Below are 22,347 nucleotides of genomic sequence, written 5' to 3' on the forward strand. Positions count from 1 at the left end.
CGTGCGTGCCTTAGCATTTTGACTTTAACCCTGTTCCGGACTCCTCCCAAACTGCTTTTGCTTCTCTTGCAACTTCTGTTTTTTCCTGGAGGAGCTATAGCATGTTACCTGCTGGGTAGGGGTCTGCTGGGCAGTTATGGGAGAAGCTGCTTTGTTTATGCCCAGGTGCTGCCCTGTGCCAGATAGGTGAGAGGCACAGGGAGGAGGCGTGCAGGCACCTTTATTTAGCTGACTTTGCTTCGAGAGTTTCTTCTGCATCAGCTACGGCTGGGGGAGGATCTGGAAGGACTCACTCAAGATGACAAAAGAAGGGTTATACTCTCTCTTGTTGGGGTGCTTGTGTTGCTATGTGAGCTGATAAGCTGATTTTCTCTGTCTTCCCTTGCCTCTCCATCTTCCCTCTTTTCCATTTCTTCCTGAGTTTACTTGACTTTAAGGTCCTGTAATGACCTGAGTCCTCTTGCAAGTCCCAATGGCTTGGGCTGGTTGCATGATTTTTTGGTAGGAATGTGCTGTCATCTGTCCCTTCTGTAGCTTTTCCTTTAAGGCTCCAGATGGATGGACAGAATGTCTGGCCCCTGTAACCCTGGTCAGTCACTACTTTTCTCCTTTGTCTTTTCAAGGTTGAGAAAAATTGACAGCATCTTCATTTTTGGGAAACCTGAGGTGTCTGTCCTCTCCATCGGTTCGAACGCTTTTGACATTTATCGATTATCTAATTTCTTAGCTGCAAAAGGATGGAACTTAAATGTCCTACAGTTCCCATCAAGGTGAGTTTCTGGAGACCAGTGGAGCGATGTGCATAGCCGGGGTGTGCAAGATGGTCACATTCAGGCCATGTAGCTGTCGTGATTTGCTGAGTGGTGTTCATATCTGGTAAATTGTATGTAGACTTTTCCTCCTCAGAGAAGGAATTACTTTTGTAATTGCTGATACACAGCAGTTACTGCAGTGAGGATAAGGCAACAGTAATTTTAATGAGCCTGGCAGAGGACGTATCTGAGGCTCCCTTTCTATTTACCTCTGTCTAATGCAAGCAGAAAAATATAAATAGCCAGGGCTTTATCTCATGTTAGTTAACTGAGGGTTTGTAGATTTATTTATTTATTTTTAGTATCTTCCCGCTGCCCACTGAAGATGAAAGTAGTTGAAAGAACGGTGAAGGGCTGATCATTTTCAGTGATCTTTCCAGCCTGGTGTGAAATTAATGTTTGTCAGGGTTTTCTTAAGTGGGTAGTTGTTGTTTTTCTGTGTGTAAAAGGGGAAAATGCTCTCAGATGTAACTGCACTGAAAAAATTTTGGACTGGCGGTTAGCGTGAAGCGAAGTCTAGAGAGCCTGAAGTGATAGCTCAGAGGTGCGAGTAGCCCTCTTCCTTCTGGTGGGTGCTAACTTCCACACTGTGGGTTCCAAGCTGGAGAGGAAGGGGAGGGAAATGATGGCACGGATCACTGTGCTTGCAGGCAGCTGCATTTTTCTCACCAGAGGTATACCTGGAATGAGGGGAGAAAATTTAGGGCCTTTGTGTATGGTGAAGTCAGGAAGGAAGGAGGAGTTGCTGTTTTGTAAAACAAGAGCTGAACTCTTTGCAGCTTGATTCTAGCAAGTATTTTGCAGGGGTTACCTTTAATTGGAAAGTAGTGGATTGTTCTCTCCCATTATACTGCTAAAATGTTATTTTAAGGAGATACACGGTCACTGACCAGGAAGGAACTAAATTGCTGTTGGTTGCTCAGAAAACGTGGAGCTGTACATACCTGAGATAGTTAACCTCTCCCCTCTCCTCTGCCTGCCCAGCATCCATCTCTGCATTACGCAGTTGCACACAAAGTCCGGTGTTGCTGAACAGTTCCTGAAAGATGTCAAAGACAGCATTGAGGAGATCATGAAGGACCTCAGCGCCAAGACCACAGGCATGGTAAGGAGGCCGGTGTATAGCGAGGGTACATTTGGGGTGCGCGTGTTTCTCTGACGGCATTAACGACCCTGTGTAATGACCTCCTCTTCTCTGCTTAGGGAGCCATCTATGGAATGGCCCAGTCCGTCCCAGACAGGAGCTTGGTAGCGGAGATTTCTCAGGCGTACTTGGATGGCCTCTACAGCACGGATGTTCCTTGCAGTGAAAAGCACATGAACGGCTCTCCTGGCCACCACTGACTGTAGCGCAACAATCGGTGCCTCGCCAGCTAGTGCTGGGGTGGTTCTAAAGGCTTCCTAGGGGAAGAGATTGCAGTAAGCCTTTGTTCCTACTATTGCAGGTCTGATGGCAGCTTGATCTTGAAAACTTCCTTCCCCGTCTAAGTCTGTTCCGAAATCCACGTTATTTTCATGCCCAACTTCAGTTTTAGGGCTTTTCTTCCCTTCCCCCTGCCTATTTTCATCATGACTGTTGATGGTGAATTGAATGTCCATTCCACAACTCCAAATTCCTCAGGTATTCTGCATGTCACTTCGTTCCTTGCTGTTTCTTCTCAGACCTGGTGTTCAGACGGTGTCCAGCCAAGTGTTAGATTTGAGTTCTCGTGTTGTGTTCCAAAGCTTCAATCTTCCCAGAAGTTGAAGGTAGAAAATAAATTGAAAATTTTGTTTTCTTCTGAGTATTCCTCCAAGCTACTGCATTTAACAGACTGTGCTGGGAGCCTTATATCTCTGTAATGCAGAGCCGATAAATTGGCAAAGGAAAGATGGTCATGTACTCTCTTTGAAATCCCCTCTGGAGATCTCAGTGAGACTGCAATCAATATCTGCTGAGGGGAAGAAAAAAAAAAAAACCCAACAGAAATCCTTTTCTGGAATCTCTTGGTTTGAATAACAGCAGAAGTAGAAACCAAGCAGGTGGTGTAGGGAGAGGAACTGGATGGTACTGAAAATCCTAGGTACGTAGTAACTGTTTTGCTTCCCTGCCTCTTCTAAAAGACATGCATTTACCACCTAGAGTGCTTTTGTCATACCTTGCACAATTCTGGAGGGATGTGCAAAACAGTGATTTCACTGTTCATAACTTGAAGGGTTTGCACTATCTCACAATGCTGTAGCAGAGTCGGTCGGGCCCTGGCGCGTGGCGTGGCTAGGGACTTCATGTGCAAACGGATGGCGCCAAAGCTGACCTTTTTTTACCATGATCTTTTAGTATAAAAAGGTGACTTTTGTAATAGTAGTAATCTCTGCTCTTTGCACTGATTCTTTTAAGGCACATTCTCAAAAGGGCATTCACCACTGTGCCTTGACGCTTCTCTGGCTTTTTTTGTGGGACGCCAGGGAGGATTTGAGGGTTCAGCTGTTGACCGCAACCTTTGCTACGGTTGTTTCCTTACGGTACTATACTGAAAAAACAAACCTCAAAGGCAGACTGGCCTCAGAGAAAGTATGCTTGCCTGGAAGGTAGAATAGCAGTTGTATTGAGCCAAGTCCCTTCACAGTATTACAAAGATGCTGGTGTAGTTCTGAGAGGTAGACGATAGGATGCAGCAAGTTGGAGGTATTCAAGCCTTGGGCATATGGGCTCATCCTTCCTGTTCTCTGCTGTTTTTATGGTGAGAGTTTTCCCAGTGCAGCTTGTGGGGCAGTTGTGGCCTTAAGGACAAGCTAGAATGTCTTGAGTTATTAAACAGTGGTGGAGTCACTCCTGCAGGGCTCTCCCATGTGTTTCCTCTCAGCTTTTTGCATGCTACTGAGGGCTTCCCAGGCAGAGTTCAGCACTGGGGAGAAGACATCGTGCCATGTTTGCAGTGTCTTGTAAAGGGTGCCTGAAGGCATCTGTCTCTGCTCTAGCGGGCTTCTAAGCCCGAAGCTGACCCTCACTGGCTTAACACCGCTGAAGCACACAACTTGCACAATAATTAAACCGAATGAGAAGGTTACTTACTAGCCACTGCACAAACCAGTGCAGCCTTGGGCCCCGTGATTGTGGGGAGGATTCTTGCTTTTTAACAGGCTTATTCTCAGTGCTAGGAGACAAAAGTATTTTGGCCATCTGCCCTTAAATTGATGACTTTCTGCCTGTCTCTGAGCCCTTTTGCAAACATCGCATTTGAATTGCCTGATAGTCTCTTGATGGTGTTACCAGCTCTGGCAGTCAGAATTTATGTTGGACCTATTTATTCTGCTAACGTCTTGCCAATGTGACCTGTTGCTGCCTCTCTGAGTTTGCTGTACTTTGGAGACAGTCTTAAGTGTCTGGCTACTGTGATGGTTCTCTTTTGAACCGGGATTTTAAAAAAACACAAAACAAAAAAGGGAGGTACTCTTTTTGTTTCTGCTTTAAAAGAAGGGGGGTGATGGAGTGGGGTGGGTTTAAGGAGAGAAAAACTCCCTCCTCTTCCCTGGTTGCATTCTCCTCCGAGGAAGTAGATGGATCTAACAGATCAGTGCTCCATTTCACATTTTTGGATGTATTTGAAGTTGTTATTTGTAAGTCAATGTATTCCATTCTGGGCTTCACTTACTAGTAGTATCTGTGGGTTTACTTTTTTTATGTGTATTTGTTCTATACTGTAAATGTAATCTGGTCAGACCGTTGTAATTTACTGGTGTGTAGTCTTCATCCTTGTCATCTAACGGCATCTGCATCTCCTTTATCATGCCAAATGGTCTTAGAAAAATGATGTGATTAACATGCTTTATAATTATTTAAAAGACAAGAAGAATTTTATGGACTGGATTATGATCTGGAACTGGATGGTACTTTAGACCTGGAGGGATCTTCGCAACTATTAATTCCTGCGAGATTTCTGACTGTTGGGTTTTCCGAGCGAGACACTAAATCTGTTGCTTGTACAAAGCACTCCCAAGGGATCTGCGTGCTCGTAGGTACTAGACTGAAGAATATCCAGTGGGATGGACCAAGAAGAGATGTGTGTCTTCATGCCATGGATTTCATCTGCACTTTTCTGATGACTTGGGGGAGGGGGGAGTGGAAGGGTTGCGTACAACACAGTAATACCTTGCCCAATAAATTCACATTGACTTTTTAATGAACAAATGGGACGAGTTTATCTGATGGCAGTATTCTGTATTGCTCTAATTTGCCACTGTAAAACTGTAGGCTGAAATAGCCGAAGAGATGGTGAAAATGGGCCTAGTTTGTATTAAAATGGTGCATTTAGCTATCTAGGCTCATTGAACTCTTATTTTTCTGTTTCAGTGCTCATTTGAATGAATGGGGACCTATTGCTCCTGGTCTTTGCTCATGCACAGCCTAGTCTGTGGCGGGGGGAATGGTTTATGAACCTCGCTAACTCTGCCCAAGGGCTGCTCTTTCATTCTGTCAAGATAAAGGTGATGTCTGTGGCTACATCTTGCATGCAGTGTTCAAGGATGCTGAAAATTGTCATTTAAGAGCTATGGATTTGCTTTTAATACTTTATAGAACTTTAAAGGCTTAAAAAAAAAAGGGCCTGAACTGGGTGTACGTAGTGTTTCTCCCAGACTGTTTTGCTGAAAGCAACTACTGTTGGTTCCACAGCAAATTGTTGTACCAAAAATGCAGTAATTTGACTGCAGCCTCCTTTAATGCTGAGATTGTTGCATTACTGGAGTAACGCACCACCAAATCCACCTACAACCTCCTTTGGGAGGTATTCCACTGTAAGCAGCCCCTGGCCTGTTGCTGCGCTGCTTTTGTGCCTTTTGGTTGTGTCTTCCCTGTGTTTGTGCCTTGGCTATGGCACACGTCTGATTTTAGCACAAGCAGTTTTTTACCTGATCAGCTCTGGCTTTGATAATCTCATTCTCTTTCAGACCCTGTTCACTTTGAGGTGCAGACCTGCAAAGGCACGTGCCATCTCTCCACTTTGCTTCAGCAAGAAGCTTTTCCATGGCAGAAGCACCTTCTTGAGAGCAGTCAGGCCAGTACCTGCCTTGGGAAAACCTGCGGGTGTAATTTTGACTGTGAGGCCGCCTTCCAAACTGACATCAGGTTAACCAAGATGTTTATTGTAAACATTTTCAGTTGGTATCCTACTAAAGACTGGTTACAATAGGGGTGAGATCACATGCCTGCTTATAATACTGCTAGAGAGAGGTTACAATAATAACCAAATTGCACATCGCGCTTGCTAGTATGTTACAGAGAAACTAAAGGGTTGATGTACCATGTTTCCAATAGAAAGCGTATTCCCGCAGGGAAGAAGCGATAACACAGTGGCTGGATGGGGTCAGGCTCTGGAAAGATTTACTGGTGCAATTGTGTAACATGACTCCTAGTAAAAGGGCAGGTCTGCTGAAGGCCCCAGAGGCTCAGCAGTTTGCGGGCTGGTAGCACACAGCAAACGAAGGGTTTAAGAACGGAAGCAGCAAGATCAGAGATGGATATGTGCACAATGCCCAAGAAATGCCTCCATCCATCTGAGCTGTGGCATGGAGTTTGGCATGGCATTAGGCAGTCTGGATCCAGGAACGAGCTTGGAAGTGGGAGAAGGCTCTAGGTGCAGCTGTCCAGGCGAGACGCGGGTTGTGGCAGCAGCAGAGTTGATTTTTGGCTTCATGTGTGTGTCTCTAGTCAAGAGAGAGAAGCTGCAACCTGCTCGATGAAGCTGGCCAAGTTGATGTCTCGCTCTGATAAGCCTCCGCACTCGTGGGTGCTCAAGGTGATGTGAACCTAAACCAGACAGACAGACCAACCAAGTGTTGCTGGCAGAAAGAGCAGGAACATTTTCCCCCAGTGCTGCGGACAGTTTGCATCTGATGAGGCAGGTAGCACTATGACTTTCTTCAGACTTGGTAGCAAAATTTCCCGGGGTGGGAGAGGTGGTCTGGCACTTCGCCTCGTTATCTCCTTCCTACAGCTCAGCCTGGCCACAAGCTGTCCCTGCTACGCCTGCCTCGGCCACAGCAGCTAGCTGTGCTGACTTTCCAACTCGCTCCTTCTCCAGAAGCTTTTCCCCCTGCTGCTACTTCTGATACTGATTTTAAAAAGCAACCCTGGTGCTGGCCTATAGGCAGCTACTGCTCAGCTGGACAGGTTAAAAAAAGGGGGAGGAAAGGATCTGTAATTCATAGCTGTAGGCTGCCTGTGATATGCCAAGGGAATAGCATCTGAGGGAAGAGATCCCACTGATCTGAACAGGACTTTCTGCTGCTGTTTTATGCCTCAAAAAAGGCATCTGCTCCTTGAAGAGCACAGTTTGCCCTTGCCATCCCTGTTTCTTACCTTATTGTACACATTGAACCATTCGGGGTGGTGATCCAATTTTTCTGCTTGTAGAGCCACTCTGGTCATGAAGCCAAAGGCCTGCCCAGTGGAGTAAGAAGAAAAGTTAGTTCTGAACCACTTAGCTTGTGATATATTGTTTTTCACCCTGTTGCTATTAATTTTACACCACAAGTGTCTAGGCAACCCAACCAAATGCAGATGTTCTGTATCTTTGTTGGGGTTTTCTATGAGTTTTCCTCTTTTGGGGAGCTTTTCCCAGACACTTTGGTGTCTTGGACAGGTTATCTTGCTCAGCCATTACATTTCAAGAGAAACACAGAGGGGTTTCTTTGGCTAAGCCTTGCAGATGGGACTCCCTGCTCTGCAAACCAGCTCTGCTGCTTTGTAAAATTCAGTACCGCTGGCGCTCGTACCCGGTTGAAGTCCTTGAAGTGGAACTCTTTGAAGATGGCGTCTCTGCCTTCCACCTCATTCCACCCCACGGCTCTCAGGTTTGGCAGCAGCTGCTCCCTCTCCTCCGCGCTCAACCTGTGGGCTTTTCCTGCCTGACACCGCAGAAAGGAGAGGGAAAGAGGAGAGCAGATCAGCGTGGCAGAGGTAGGATGAAGCAGATGTTCGAAGCAGTGAGGCATCTTGTGGGTCATGGAGTTATGGATCTGTGAAGGCAGCTGCAGACTGGGTGGGAGGGTTAGAATCACACAGAATCAGAATCATTCAGGTTGGAAAAGACCCTTGGGATCATTGAGGCCAACCATCAGCCCTACTCTACAAAGTTCTCCCCTACACCATATCGCCCAACATCTCATCCAAACGACCCTTAAACACACCCAGGGATGGTGACTCCACCACCTCCCTGGGCAGCCTATTCCACTCTCTGACCACTCTTTCTGTGAAAAATTTTTCCCTAATGTCCAGTCTAAACCTCCCCTGTTGCAGTTTAAAGCCATTCCCCCTTATTCTGTCACTAATCACCTGTGAGAAGAGACCAGCACCAACCTCTCTACAATGTCCTTTCAGGTAGGTGTAGAGAGTGATGAGGTCTCCCCTCAGCCTTCTCCTCCTCACACTAAACAGTCCCAGCTCCTTCAATCACTCCTCACAGGATTTATTCTCCAGGTCCTTCACCAGCTTCGTTGCCCTCCTCTGCACTCGCTCCGGCACCTCGAGATCTCTCTCGTATTGAGGTGCTCAAAACTGGACACAATACCCAAGGTGTGTTAGTGTGTGTGCAGACCCAAACTGGGGGGTGCTGATGATAGGCGATATCAATGCTGTCCTCTGCTCCCCGCCCTGGGTACATCCTGCATGTACCTAGGTCAAGTGAAGTCCAGCTTGTCACTTTTGTGCTCTGACCAGCAACACCTACCACTTTACCAGTATGTATTCATTATGACCTGAGGTACTAAGAAATGATGGTTGTGTGAGGTTAAGCTCCCAAATACATTACATATAATTTTCTGGGAAAAAAAAACCCTGAAGCTCTGTGATGGCTTCTAGAACTGAGAATTGCTTGCTTTTGAGGTTCATGAAGTACCTTCCCAAAGCGGGAGGGCTTTATTTGCAGGTCATCTGTACTGGAAGCCTGCTTTAGAGGAGGAGGAAGTGGTGTGAATCAGAGAGATGAGTCACACTAAATTGGAGTTCAGCTCTTTTTCAATCACTCTTATGTTACAATGGAGTTTAAGAGGCTGTTTCTGTCGGTGAATAACAAAGGGCAGAGGGAGGGATTGTGATTTAGCATTGTCTTCCCCGCTTGGGCAGAGCTGCTGTTATTTGTTTTCTAAGGTGGGAGGGGGGAACAGCAGTTCTTCTTGGCTTTGGGGAGTGAATACAGGCAAAGGTGAAACTAAAATGAAGTTCTTGGGGATGGGGGCTACCCGAGCCACTGTACCTTCTGGCTCAGTGGGGAAGACAGGAGTGAGTGCAGAGGGGTATTGCTCTATCTAAGCTGGTGCAGGGTCTGGAGCACATGTCGTACGAGGAGCGGCTGAGGGAACTGGGGGTGTTTAGCCTGGAGAAGAGGAGGTTGAGGGGAGTCCTCATTGCCCTCTACAACTACCTGAAAGAAGGTTGCAGAAAGCTGGGGATGAGCCTCTTTAACCAAGTAATAAGTGATAGGACAAGAGGGAATGGCCTCAAGTTGTGCCAGGGAAGGTTTAGACTGGATATTAGGAAGCATTTCTTTACAGAACGGGTAGTCAGGCGTTGGAATGGGCTGCCCAGGGAGGTGGTGGAGTCCCCATCCCTGGAGGTGTTCAAGAGGCGGGTTGACATAGCACTTAGGGATCTGGTGTAGTTGGGAACTGTCAGTGCTGGGTTAACGGTTGGACTAGATGATCTTCAAGGTCCCTTCCAACCTAGATGATTCTGTGATTCTGTATCTAAAAGTTATGTTTTCACAATTAAGAGTTGGTGAGGATTGTTGTTTCTCAGTGACAAAGACCAACCTCTCTCTTCGCAATTTGTTTTCCTTTATGTGCTGTAGAGCAAAGTGTGGCGAGCTAGCTATGAGTCCCAACAAATATGGCCCACTGTTTCTTGCAGGTGTTTGGTCAGCAGCCCCTTGAGATGTTTCGCTTGGACATCAGTGCTCAGAATCAGCATCTTAAACAGCTGAGCAACTAAGGCAAATTGTCTTTTCCTATAGTTTACCTCCTCACTGGCTGTACAAAACCAAAGAGGCAGCCATGGAACTGATGGTTTTGTGGATTCTGCTTTGGTTTTACGTGTCTTGAAGAAGATTGGACAGATTATGCCCTATTCCCATGTTACTGGGTCTGCTAAGATATTGGGCTGTGTGGGTGCTACCTGTCTGCATAGCTGTCACCCTTATGCTTAGAGAAAGCTGTCAGCTGCAGAGCACTTCATGAAATGGAGAGTGCCAGGGTGCACACTGAACCTTAGCTCAGGGGTAGCTGGGGGTGGGATGGTTCCTGTCCCCTGGCATCGCAGCTGCACGCTCTCCCTCTTGCCCAATGTTTGGCGAAAGCCTTCCTCGCCCGTGCGTGCTCCGGCCTCGCTGCTAGCGTGCAAACCACCTGTGCTGCCCTTCAGTTTGTGCGGCGTTTTGGATGGCCCCCTGCCAGTCCCGGCTCTGCCACCCCCCCCCCTAACGTCAACCCCGGTCCTTTCCTGAGCTCTGCCTTTGGAGGGAGGGTAGTGAGTAAACACGGCTCAGCGCAATAAACCCTCAGCCGTTGCCCTTCCGAGCCGATGGCGTGATAAGCCGGGTGCGGGTAGCTTAGCAACTGGATAACGTGGGGACGGAGGCTGGCTCTGCACGGGGCCGCTGGCAGGGGGGCACCCGTGGGGGCTGCCCGTGGGGGGCTCTGGTGGCAACCGGGTGGGGGCTTCGCTAGGTTTTGGGACCAGGGGTTGAAACTCCCTGCTCGTGTATCAGTGCTAAAGAGAGGAAAGGCTGTCTAAAGCCAGAGCTGCTGCTTGCCTGGAGCAGAGGGGTATGGATGCAGGGGGCTGGGTTCCAAGCCGGCCTCCCCCGGGCAGAGCAAGAAACCAGGCTGCTTGGGAGGGACGCAGCTTAATTGTTTTCTGAGCCCTTTTCTGCATCACAGCTACATAGGAGGATGGGCCCTGGGGCTTTTTCCAGGCCCAGCTCCCCTCTGAGATCCCAGCAACAGTGGGAGACATGGCCAGGCTGAGGTTTGGCCAGCAGACCGCACGAAAACCAGCTCCTCCGGCTGTGTGTTGTGACAGCAAACCCTCTGCCCCGAGCACCCTCCATGCCCTCCACCCCGCTCCCTTCCCCTTCCCTCCTCCACCACCCCAGCACATCGTCCAGCCTGCTGTTTTTCTCAGTATGGCACGTTAATGCTTTCACGTGCATTTACTCCTTTAAAACACACTCTTCTCATTAGGGAAATTTAATTGTTTTGTTTTCTTTTGCTGGCTCTCAACTACCAACGCATTGGGATTTTTTTTTTTTTTTTTCCAGCAGGAAACCAAGTAGATGCATTGTGCAATTGAGGGAAAGGAACCAGCATGGGAAATTGGGAGAGCTTTGGGCTTTCTGGAGGTGAAACAACCCTCTCGACTCAAACTAACATCTTCACTTTTAAGGGGTGACTTGTCACCTAGGAGAAGGTACAGGGGACAGCCCCAGCGTGAGCAGGACCTGCAGGCAGGGCTGGAATGAGGTATGCCACGAGGCCCACGGTCTTTTGCTCCTGTCCCCTCTGCTGCCGTGAGAAAGCTACTTTCCACCCGGCCAGGGTGAGTTGCACGGGCCGTGTAGACAGAGCACGCATGGGGGTCATGCTTGCCGTGCAGAATTGGAGCGGGGCTCACCCTGGCCACGCAGCCTTGCTGACGGGCCCTTTCCCTCCCCCTCGCAGAGGAGCCGAGCCTGGCGAGCCCTGCCTTTGGTAATTCAGCAGCAGCCGGCCGAGCTCCCTGCGTTACTTATTAACCACAGCACAGAGCTCTCTGCTCCTTTCTCCCTTTCCTTCTGCCTCTTCATAGAGGTCGGAGCTGCCGCTGAAACCTTTCCTGCCCTGTCCTTTGCCACCGCCTGCAAAGCAACAGCTGGATTTCCCAGCAGTGACTTACCATCGCCCGCGGGTCTCCGTGGCCTCCGTCCCCGGTCCAGGCTGGGTGCTTCACGCTCTACCGTAGCCCGGTGGAGCCGTGGCTTGTCCGGGGCGGTGGGAGGCGTGGCGAGGGAGCCGGGTCCACCCACGGCGAACTGCTGCCCGTGCCTTTCCCAACGCTGCCCGGCAGCGGTCACCCACCCGCGGGGCCCTACGGGGGCTGAGGGGCTCGGGGGATGCTAAAGCAGGGGTCTCGCTGAACCCCTGCACGCCGAAGTGGTGATGTGTCCACCCCTGAACCACCCGCCCCTCTCGTGTAGGGTCACTTCTGTAACCTGTTGCACGAGGAAAAGGCAGAACGGAATGGAGAGGGGCAGTTAAAGCCAGTACTGCTGGATGCCGCTGGCAACACACGCGGTGAATGTGACGGTCATCCTGGCTGAGCATATACGTTGTGCCTCCCAGCCCTTTGAGCTCTGTGATAATCACGAGCCGAGGGCTGCATTGTCTGGGGACAGCCGGGATTGTATCGCAGCACGTGGACCAAGAGACTGGGTAACGGGGAGAGTGTGTGCAGCACAACACTTCTGAGCATTTTTAAGGTGTTTTCTTCTGTTGCCGAGGGAACCGTGTCTGCACGGATGCCGCATGCTGCTCCTCAGCGTGTTTTTGCTCTCCGGGCCTGCCGGATTTGTGCCTATGTCATGTAGCTCATCGTCTGCTAAACTCACTCACATGATGGGCAATTTTCTGGTGGTAACAACAATGTTGTACTGTGCTGATGTACATGGTAGATGGAAATTCAGCACCCTGCTATACCCTCACGGCTTTCTTTACCCCTGATCTGGCAACTGATTCTGGAAATTTTTTAATATAGTGTGACATCCATCCCTTGTATATACTCTTGTACACGTTTTGTTTTCCACTGTTGGGGTTCGTGGGTGCCGCAGAGATGATTTGTTTCTCCAGCAGGCAAGTTACAGGGAAGCAAATTCTTCTTTTCCTTTTTTGCCCTCTCTAAATTTGCTTGCCATGGTAATGAAAAGGAAAAATGAGCATCTTTTGTGTCCTGGGAGACCCCGAGTGTCTGTCCAGGGTGAAATGACTTGGAGAGCACTGCAGCACCTGAGAAGAAAATAATTGTGTGCAGATATGAAGCTGGAAGCTTTGATATGGATGAGACAAGGAGGTGCACTGCATGGTTTCCAGCAATGAAATCAGGAGGTAGGATTGTTTGTAAGGTTGGGAAAGGCCAGCAGAATATTTCCTTGGCAGAAATTTGAATTGCAGGGCTGGCAGTTTCATCAGCACAGCCCAGCAGAAGCGGCCCTGTAAATGATGGTGTAAGCAGGAGGTAAAGGAAGCAATATTGTTGTGAAGTTGCAGGTGGAGCTATGGATGCTGCAGGTAACAGCTATGTTCAGGGCATCTCGGTCACAGTTTTCTCAAGAAAATGCAGTGGTGGTTTTGATGGTGACCTGTCAGGGCCTCAATTGCACCTTGCCTAGGTGACAGTGCCTCTGTTGGCCTCCCTATTGATTTGGAGATGGGGGAGGAAGAAAATACCCCCTCTCTTATGGTATCCCACCTTCCCTCTGTTAGATTTTGTTCCAGCACAGCTGGGAGCCGATCCCGTTTACTTTGCCAATACGTGTGCTTCCAGTACAGAGCAACTGATGGACACCTCAGCTCATTAGAGGTGAGAATTTCTGTGGTTGGAGAATATCAGGAGAAAAGCAATTAATTATACTGTGTCTACTGATTACCCAGTTCCTTTGTAATGGCATTTTCTCTCCTAGGTTATAAATCAAGCCTTAACTGCCAGCCTTGCATGTGAGAGATCTCTCGCAGAGGGATGTGCTTTTGCTGAAAAAGTGTCATCAGGGCAGTTGTGATTTTCCTCGGTCTGTGGTGTGAAATTGTGGCTGGGGGGATCCTTTGGCTGATTCCAACTCCTGAACTTTGAAGTGCATGAAACTCCCCCTCTGCACAGTTTTATTTTCTCTTTTTGAGATGGGATCCTTTAGATTTGCTTTTAATGATTAAGTGATGTTGGGCAAGATGTTTGCTCAGGGCAGTTTGCAGCCCCATGCAAGGAGGAGCTGGGGTCAGATTTTTGTTCTTTCCTCCCTTTTTGTCTAGTTTAGAGCTGTGCTTCTTTTGGTGAGGCCAATGGCAGCTAAGCCCACATCTGTACATTGCTGTTATGTACCCATAGGGACTTCTGCATATTTACAGGGAGCTCTCATATCACTCACCTACTCTTATTCTTATTTTGTCAATAAGTTTTTAACAAAATGTATCTGACCCTGAAAGCTGCTTTGGTTGAGAGCCGTGCACTGTGTCCCATCTCAAGATTTGCTTTTTGAATTCCCCCCCTTTCTCATTTCATGTCCCCTGAAACATTTTGATGGTCCCTTTGAGGGAAGAGGGGACACTAGCTTCCTTCTGTGACAGTGCTGGCTGCAACGTGTGACTGCTCACAATCACATAAGAGATGTGGAGAGTGTGATCCTTGCTGTTGCAGGAGGCTAGAACTCTCCAACACAGCAACAAGTGGCTTTTGGTGGTTAGACTTTTTTGGTTGTGTTTTTTTTTTTTTTTTTTAAATTTATTCTCTTTTTTCATTGCCCGTAGTTTGTGCTGGCTCCTTGCTTAACAGTGTTAAAAATGTGCTGCTTAGTGTCATCTTCCTGCAGGTATGCTTTTGCAGGCATCCCTTGGGACCTGTGGGGTTAGCATTATCATGGTTCAAGTCATGGTAAATTCACTCTGATTTTGCATCTTGGACCCTCTCACAAGGCAAATGGGATTAACCAGCAAAGAAAGCAGTGCCTTCTGCCATCTTCCTTGCTGCACTGCACGTTGCAGCAAGGACGGGCTGTTGGCAGAGCTGCTGACTCAGCCGTGGGGTGTTTGCTGATGGCACTGGCAGAAGGAGTTTTTATCTCAAGCAAGGTGCAGTTACAGGGCTGGATGTTTGTTTTATATTGTACTTTGGAAGAAGGGTGGGTGTCTTCCAGCTCTGCATGGGAGAGGCTTGTCTGTCACATCCAGGTGGGACCCAGTGGGGTTACTAAATAGAAAACACACATCATGTGAAAATCTCCTGGGCTTGAAAGTAGGTGAAGGTAGAAAAAGGGAGAAGCTTCACTTGTGCTTGCATTTCCCAGGTCCATTTCTGACTGCAGCTGGAGGCAGGGTGTGAACTAGATCCTGTATCAGGATGCCCTTACTCCTTAAAGAAGGCCTTCAGACAATCCTGAGTGTGCTGTTAGTTTGCTTCACCTTTAACTGATGCGCTTGGCATTTCTTCAGGTCTGGCACCATCTGCCCTTCCTTCTTCCCACTATTTGGGAGGGAGAAGCGCTTGCTAGGGTTCACCTCTTTTTCCCTGAATGGGGAAACCCAAGGCAGGAGGACTGTTAGTAACCTACAAGATGGGGGAACAGATTTTTGCCTGGTCAGTACTGAATTGTCCATGTATTTATGGCTTTGAGGTTGCTCCTGTGATGAGACTGAAACTCATGGGTTCTGGGCAGGGGGAAACAACTGCTTAGTCAGCAGGGAAACAATTAACCAGCTGCAGTGCCTCAGAAATTCACTGGGAATACATTTTCAGAGCTTGCATCCATGCTAATGGCATTTGAGCAAGTAGCAGCTTGGGACAGGGTCATGATCCCCTGGTGAACCTCAGCGCCCAAAGGGTGTTTTAAGTCAGGGCAGACCAAACTTTTTCATCATTGACTACTCCGTTGGTATCTGAAGCATTGCTCTTGTGGCACAATAGATTTAATTAAGGAGTTTGTTTAGCGCTGGAGGGGATTTATGGCAGTTGTGACAAGTTTAGGTTGACAAAAGGGCCCAATAAATAGAGGTGAATCATTAATTATTCCTGTGTGAGACTTCCTCTTGTAGCTTCGTTTTATCAAAGTCAGTGAGGGCTGGGAATTGGCCTCAGCACAATGAACAAAATAAATAGGAGTCTGGTACAAATGGGGGCTTCTCTGGTCTGCTCACAGGATGCTTAGGGTGAAGGACCTTGGTGTCAGGCAGTGTGCAGGTACCCCTGGAGAAGGCGAGATTGGAAAAAAATGGCAATAAAAGTGACATAACCACTTCTAATGTGTAGAAAACATGAGTACCAGAGTGGGAGACAGCTGTGCAAGATGGTGGAATATCAGCATCTGGGAGTGAAGAAATGTTGCATTGAAGGGATGTTTCCCAGAGCAGGAGGAGGACGCAAACTTGAGTCCACGCTGCCATGGATGCTTTTTCCTGAGTCATACTGGTGCTGGAAGAAACAACCCATTGCTAGCCAATTCACGGAGAAGCCTGGCATGAATTAGATTTGAAAACTTGAGTTGGGCCAGAATAATGCTGCTTTGACTCCGTGTTTGTCCTTGAAACCAAGTGGCATGACAAAAACAAGGGCCACGGGCCCTGGCAGCTAATGTACTCCTGTGCCGCAAGTCTTGTCCTCCAGGTCCCCAGCAGTTTGCTCCATGGTCCATCGTAGACAGCGGTGGAATCACGCAGTTTGCTGCCCTGCCAGGGCCGCTCAGTTCCCTGCAACAGGATGCATTTGCCCCGGGGGTAATACATCAAAACTGCCTTCTCCCCACCCCTCGTTTTGTCCAGTCTGCTGGTGGATTAATCCTATAACTTGGCTTCCCTGGGCACTGCTGGAGCCTGGTGCAAGGGAAGCTTCTTGTATTCAGCTTGTTTTTCAGTCCAAATTTGAGTTGCTTTGCTAAACAGGTTGGATTTTCTGGCAAGTGTGCAGGGGTTGTGGAGGGTGAGTATCTTGACGGATCTGGAAACCCTTCTGCCATCTTAAAGAATAAGTTTTGCTCGTTGTTTATGCGGGGAGAGTTGGGCGCCGCATGTTAAGCGGCTGCTGTACAGCCACGTCTTGTCACTAGGGGTCAGGAAAATGCTGAGAAACGGGAGAGCTCCCTGAAACCGCAGCCCCTAGCAGGAGGGCACAGGGTTGGGGCTGTCGGAAACCCATCTGATCCTGAAAACCAGGAGTGATTGCTGATATTATCAGCTCAGCTAAATCGGCTCTTCAGCTGGACCTCCACGACCAAATTGTTTCTCATGAGAAGCACCTCCTGATGCTTTGGTGTGCACCAAAGCGCCGGTGCTGCTCCTTGGCACCGCTTGCCCGTAGATAGGTAAGCGGTGAGCATGTCTCTCCAGCCAGATTGCTAGAGGTCTTTGCTCACCATTGCTGTTTTTAAGTCCTGGAAGTCCTTGGTTTTTATTTCCAGTTTCCCAATTGCAGGTCTTGCAGTGAGCTGCCCTGAGGTAGGGACAGGAGAGGGGCCCTGGGTGTGGATGTAAAGGCAAGGTCTGTCTGTACGGACCTTTTATTGGGCAGGATTAGAAGGTAGGATTAGAGAAGGTAGAGAAGCTTTTGGGCATACAAGCCCTTCTTCTGATCCGAACTAGAAACGGCAAGCTTCAAAGCCAAATGAGTTGAAAACAGTTGCTCAGAGATTAGCAAGCATTTAACACGTGTGTTGCTTTAGAAGCAAAGAGTGACTGTAATGTACAGGAGATGATGACAGGGGAATGGAGAAAAATAATGTGCTAAGGCAGTGATTTCCCTGGAGACAGAGACAGGTAGCTTAGGGTCCATGGCACATGGTGAGTCTGCTAGAGGGGACAGCGGCCAACTCCAGGAGCTTTGCTCTACAGTAGAATTGTGAATTTTGCTTCCTAGATCTGCCATTGGGAGATCTACTTTTCATAGTAGTAGTATTTTTTTTTTCTCAGATCAGGGATGAGAGAGCAGAGGGAGTGAATTTTTTTTTTTTTTTCGGTGATAAATGGTCTGCTGCTGGCTGCTGGGTGTGCTTGTCTCTCACAGATTGTGTGAGTCTGTTGGAGCACTCAGTGGGTGCTCAGCTTCATCTCCAGCCTCCCCAGAGGGTGGTAGGTGAGCTGTGTGAAGTCTATTGCACTGCTGGAAGCACGGGGGTAATATCCAGGCATGAAGCATGGTGTAGGGGGAACTGCTGGCGATACGTTGGCAAGCTTTGCATTTTTTTGGTGCAGAATCTGATAGCAGAAACTTGTGTGAAATTCATGTCAGGTGCAGTGCTGATTTTTTTCCTTGTTAGCATTAAACATACTCTTTTGATGAGGTTACTCTCTTATTTATATTACCGCCTCTATTTCTCCTCAGCCTAATGAGTTTGTACTGCTTCTTACAAACTGAATTTATCTGCTTTGCTTGTTCTTGTTATTAGTGGGAATGACCACTGGACCATTCTGTCTGCAGTTTGTTCAAAGCAGGATAAAAATTAATGGGAAAATTGTGTACGCAGCAATCTTAAGAAACTAAAATGCCACTGTGCCTCACCCGTTGTGGGTAGCAAATTAAATAACGTAGCAGCTCGCTTCAAAGTCTGAGGATAAGGAGTTCCTGTGGCAGGCATGGCAAGGAGGGGAGAGATGAAATGCTACAAACTGTCATTGATTCACATCCTGGGCTGGAAAGTTTGCTGATGTGCTACAGCAAAATGGAGCTGTGTTTCACTCCAGCTGCCTCCACTCCCTCCTGTGACAGCTGTGTCCTGGAGGTGCTTTGAGCTCGAAATGAGAGACCTGTTACTCGTAATGATTTGCCTCAGCTCTTGGACTTCTGCTTACATCCCTCTGAGGTGCTCTTGAAGGTTGTCTGAGTAGTACCCTCAACCGGTCTCGGAAATTGCTACTTGGTGTGGGCCACGTTTATGACCTTGCAAAGGCGAAGTGCTGAAGCAGGTGGGGAGGAAGGAGAAAGGGAGGTGGTAATTTCTGACCTGAAGTGGAACATCACTGGTGCTGTGAACTCCTGAAGGATATTGCTTGGTGCATAGCTGCCCGATGCTGTTATCTCAGAGCTAATGTCCTGTGGCAAGATAGCTTTCATTGCGTGCTGCTGCTGCCTGCTTGAGGCACCGTGAGGAGTCAAGATGTTGGTGACAGTGTTGTAGTGCTGGGAAGGAGGATTTTGCTGGGAGACAGACCCGACTTCTTCTGGAAGGAGGATGTCTTGTAGGACTGCTTTCAACCATGGGCCCTCCAGAGAAGCCCTGTGAGAGCTTGGTCCTCATGCTGGTCACACAAAGGGAAGGTGAGGAGCAGGAGTGTGTCACATGATGGGGAGGCAAAGTTCATGGGATGGGAGGGTTTCCAGTGCGAGGGTATACTGGGGAATCTGCCTCTGACATATCAGGCTCAGGAGAGCTCATCTGCTGGTGCTTTCCCCTTCTCAGCTAACGTGGTGGCTATGGCTTTGGACAAACTACCTGCAAAGTAAACGAAGAAGGAACAGTTGTTTGAAGTGGAGCTGGGACAGGAACAGACCCAGTGGCCAAGCGCAGAAGAAGAGGGAGAACAAACCAGGAATTCTTCTTCCCAAACTTCCTATTCCTGGATCAAGCAAGTTGTGTTAATAAAAAGGACCAACAGTTCCAGTGCCACTGGGAGATGCGGTATTGCCTACCATGGCAGCAAGAACTTAAGTCAGCAGGATCAAAAAGCAGCCTCTGTGCACTAGCAACAGCATTGCTCAGCAGAGAGAGGGTTTCTCTCCAGGAGCCAGCTATTGATCAGCAGTTTACAATGAATGCCCAGCATGTAAATAAATACAGATATGTGTGGTGGTTCTGCAGACATGAGGCTGCCCTTGAGGCCCACATGGCCACGTGCTCTGTGATAACTCATCTGTCTCTTCTGATGCACAGTTGAGCAGGGGAAGCTGATTCGCTCAAGCCTGGTGACTGCAGCTGATCTGCCTTCTTAAGCAGGTAACCAGTGGCTTATATGACTGACAGATGTCTGAAATCAGCAGGGATACTCCATGAAATATTTGAATGTAACTCACTCCAATAGATGCTTCAGAATCCAGTCTTGCTTTTGCTATCAAATTCAGCATAAGGAGGGAGGGAGGACTGTGATTTTTAAAAGCACTTGCATTTTTGGGTACCCTCCCGGTGCTACCGAAGTTTTCCAGTGCACATACATGGCTGTTGTGGGTGGAAGGAGTGAGAACCCATCCAATGAGAAATCAGGTGCGTCTTATCCGCCCTGCCTGCACAGTAAAATTTGGGATCTGGATTGTTCCTTCTGGAGCTTGGGTGTGGACTGCAGTTTAATGCTCCCATTTTGCTTAGTGGCGCATAGCTTTCATTAAGTAATGCTGTAAAATACTTGCATTATGGGCTATGAACCAGAAAAATCAGACCATGATCGCTGTGGTTCTGGGTCACATTTTGCATGCGGATCATTGACAAAAGTAACCAGCCAGCAGGGATGAGTGGGGTAGAAGGTTTTTGCTGCCTTTGTGGTACTACCTTCTGATGAAAATTGAGAGGCAACCTGAGATCTGCTCCATGTTTAGTTTAAGAGGAAGTAGTATACTGGTTTTTATTTCACTTGCCTTCATTTACACTGCTGGAAGGTTTAGCTCCACTTCAGATCATGGATTTGCATTTTTTTCCTTACAGAAGAAAGGGCACCCAGAAAAGGTATTTTAGAGCTTGGAGAGAACTTCAACAAACTGCAGAGCAGGCCAGGATCTTTCCCCTCTTTGTCCTGTGCATGTATCTTCATTGGCAGTAAGCATGGTGCAAAAAGCACCTGTCTTACTTTCCAAATCACTATAGCTGGTGATCAAGTCTGCCATGTCAACAAAAAACATTAAGACCTCTGCTTTCTGCTGATGCAGAATGATAATTTGTGTCTCAGGCATTACTGAGATGTTAGATGCCAAAATTATGACCACTCTGTCAGATTGGCTGGATAATTTTTACTCCTAAGCCTTCCACAAAGATGATTTTCAGTGCTTGGAAATTAGTCTTACTCTGCAGAGCTGTCAGTGTCTCCCAGCTGTGTCAGTATGTGCTCTAACAAATGTGTGTATATATGATATAGCTATTTCATCGTCATTCCCTGCACTCCTCCAGACACCTGGGAAGCTTATCTTAAGTGCAGCTTTCCTCTCCCAGGGGTCACTTTTGTTAATTCTTTTTTTGGTTTGTTTTCCAGTAGTGTAGAAAAGCCCTAGAACAAGCTTCTTGTTATTTTTTTTCCCAGGCCCTGTAGACACACAGGGAGAGAGATTTCATGTTCTGAGTAGGTTATGCTTGAAATAGATGATGGGAGGTTTTATTTGTACAGGTAGGAAACGGAAGCAAGGAGAAATCAAGACTTCAGAGGTGTTAAAGACCCAATTCTCAGCGAAAGTTTGTATCCTCAAAAGGTAGCAGGCAGAAAATCGTTGTATAGGGAGGCTGCGCTGAGGTCTCGTGTGCAGGGCTGAAAGGGTCGCAGATCCCCTTGCAGAAAGGGAAAAGCAGCGTTTAAAACAGCAGATCCTTTGAGAAACAGAGCACCCATCCTCTGACCTTCTCCATCACCGATCTGCAATCACGCTTTTGGGTCGGCAGAGAGGGGCCACCTCCACCCCCTGGGCACTGTTCCTCCCCGAGGACGCCTGGGCCTGTAGCAACTCATCCTGGACACATCCCTTCCTAGCAGGAGGTGGGAGATGCAAAAAAGCCCTATGGAAGAGTTTTTGCCTTTGTTGCTTGCAGTGAAGGTGAGCTGCGAGCCTACAGTAGCCTCATCTTTTTGGATACTCTTCCTGATTGATTTGGGCTCTATTATTAGTAGCTGATGTGCTGGTAAAGTCACTCTCCTCCTAACTCTGCTAATTAATCAATGTGCCCCATGACAGCTCTTGACCATTGAATAACTTTCATTAGTATCTAGACCCCAACAGCATGGATGAACCCATCTATCTTCATTAGCTCTTGGATATCAACACCAGAAACAGGAGCCAAATGTGACAGTAAAAGGGCAGTTTCCTGTCTAGTCCCTTCCTCATCTCACTGAAAACTGCCCTTGCTGATATTTTTCTTTCTTTCCCTCTCTGCTCCTTGTTGTATGTTGGTTAAAGGAGATGCTCCTCTCCTTATCCTGAGTGACTATCCTTAAGAAAAAAGTGGACAGGATCCTCTTTAAAGGTAGATAAATAGCATATGATTATCCTCATTTTTTAAGTAATCTGAGAATGTCTCTCAGGTCACCAAGGAAAGAAAGTGCAGATCAATACTTATAGATGTCTGAATTATCTTCCTCCATACTAAAAATTAACTTTGCCAGTGGTGTAGCTGCATCTGCACATGTGTAACCCTAAATTGGCCAAAATTGTATGCACAACCTCAAAACCAGGAAGGAGTTACACTTCTTGGAAGTGTTTCCTGACCTCACTGAACATCTGGTGTTTTTCTGGAAGCAATGAGAAGCCACTGCTGCGTGCTCAACCTTGCTCTCCAGAATGAGAGGGCATTGCTGTTCTCGCTCATCTGCGAGGTTATTTCCTGAACACTGGTGTAATGTGACAAATATTCTGTCATGTTGGGAAGTCATGTCATTTCCTTCCTGCCAGTTGAATCTGCCCTGAAGCAATTCCTCCTTTTGTCAGATTAATGTGATTCAGATTAGAGAAGTAAAAGAACTCAGAGAGGCCTCCTGAGAGGCGGAAGTCTGTCCCTTGCTCTTGGATTATATGATGTGGTCCTCCAATCTGTGAAGTCGTGGGGGTGGTGGGTTTGTCCCCTATTAACTTCTTCTCTTTCTCCTAAAG

The 22,347-nt window shown here is 47.8% G+C and overlaps 2 protein-coding genes across 2 annotated transcripts in view; one reads left to right on the forward strand and one right to left on the reverse strand.

The window, feature by feature from the left end:
• SGPL1 (sphingosine-1-phosphate lyase 1) overlaps positions 1–5,107 on the forward strand; it is a 32,151-nt gene extending 27,044 nt beyond the window's left edge. The window contains exons 12-14 of the mRNA XM_074830227.1: positions 624–770; positions 1,797–1,917; positions 2,016–5,107. Coding sequence (XP_074686328.1) covers positions 624–770; positions 1,797–1,917; positions 2,016–2,156 — 409 coding nt within the window. The 3' untranslated portion in view covers positions 2,157–5,107. The remainder of the gene's footprint in view (positions 1–623; positions 771–1,796; positions 1,918–2,015) is intronic.
• Positions 5,108–5,912: 805 nt separating this feature from the next.
• On the reverse strand, positions 5,913–11,961 carry PCBD1 (pterin-4 alpha-carbinolamine dehydratase 1). Its single transcript, XM_074830228.1, has 4 exons — positions 11,719–11,961; positions 7,566–7,697; positions 7,150–7,230; positions 5,913–6,597 (listed from the first exon to the last, which is right to left on the reverse strand). The coding sequence occupies exons 1-4, from the start codon at positions 11,719–11,721 to the stop codon at positions 6,499–6,501; spliced, it is 315 nt and encodes a 104-aa protein (XP_074686329.1). The 5' UTR covers positions 11,722–11,961; the 3' UTR covers positions 5,913–6,498.
• Positions 11,962–22,347: the final 10,386 nt, after the last annotated feature.

This window comes from Strix aluco, chromosome 7 (assembly GCF_031877795.1).
Source record: "Strix aluco isolate bStrAlu1 chromosome 7, bStrAlu1.hap1, whole genome shotgun sequence".
Taxonomy (NCBI): Eukaryota; Metazoa; Chordata; class Aves; order Strigiformes; family Strigidae; genus Strix; species Strix aluco.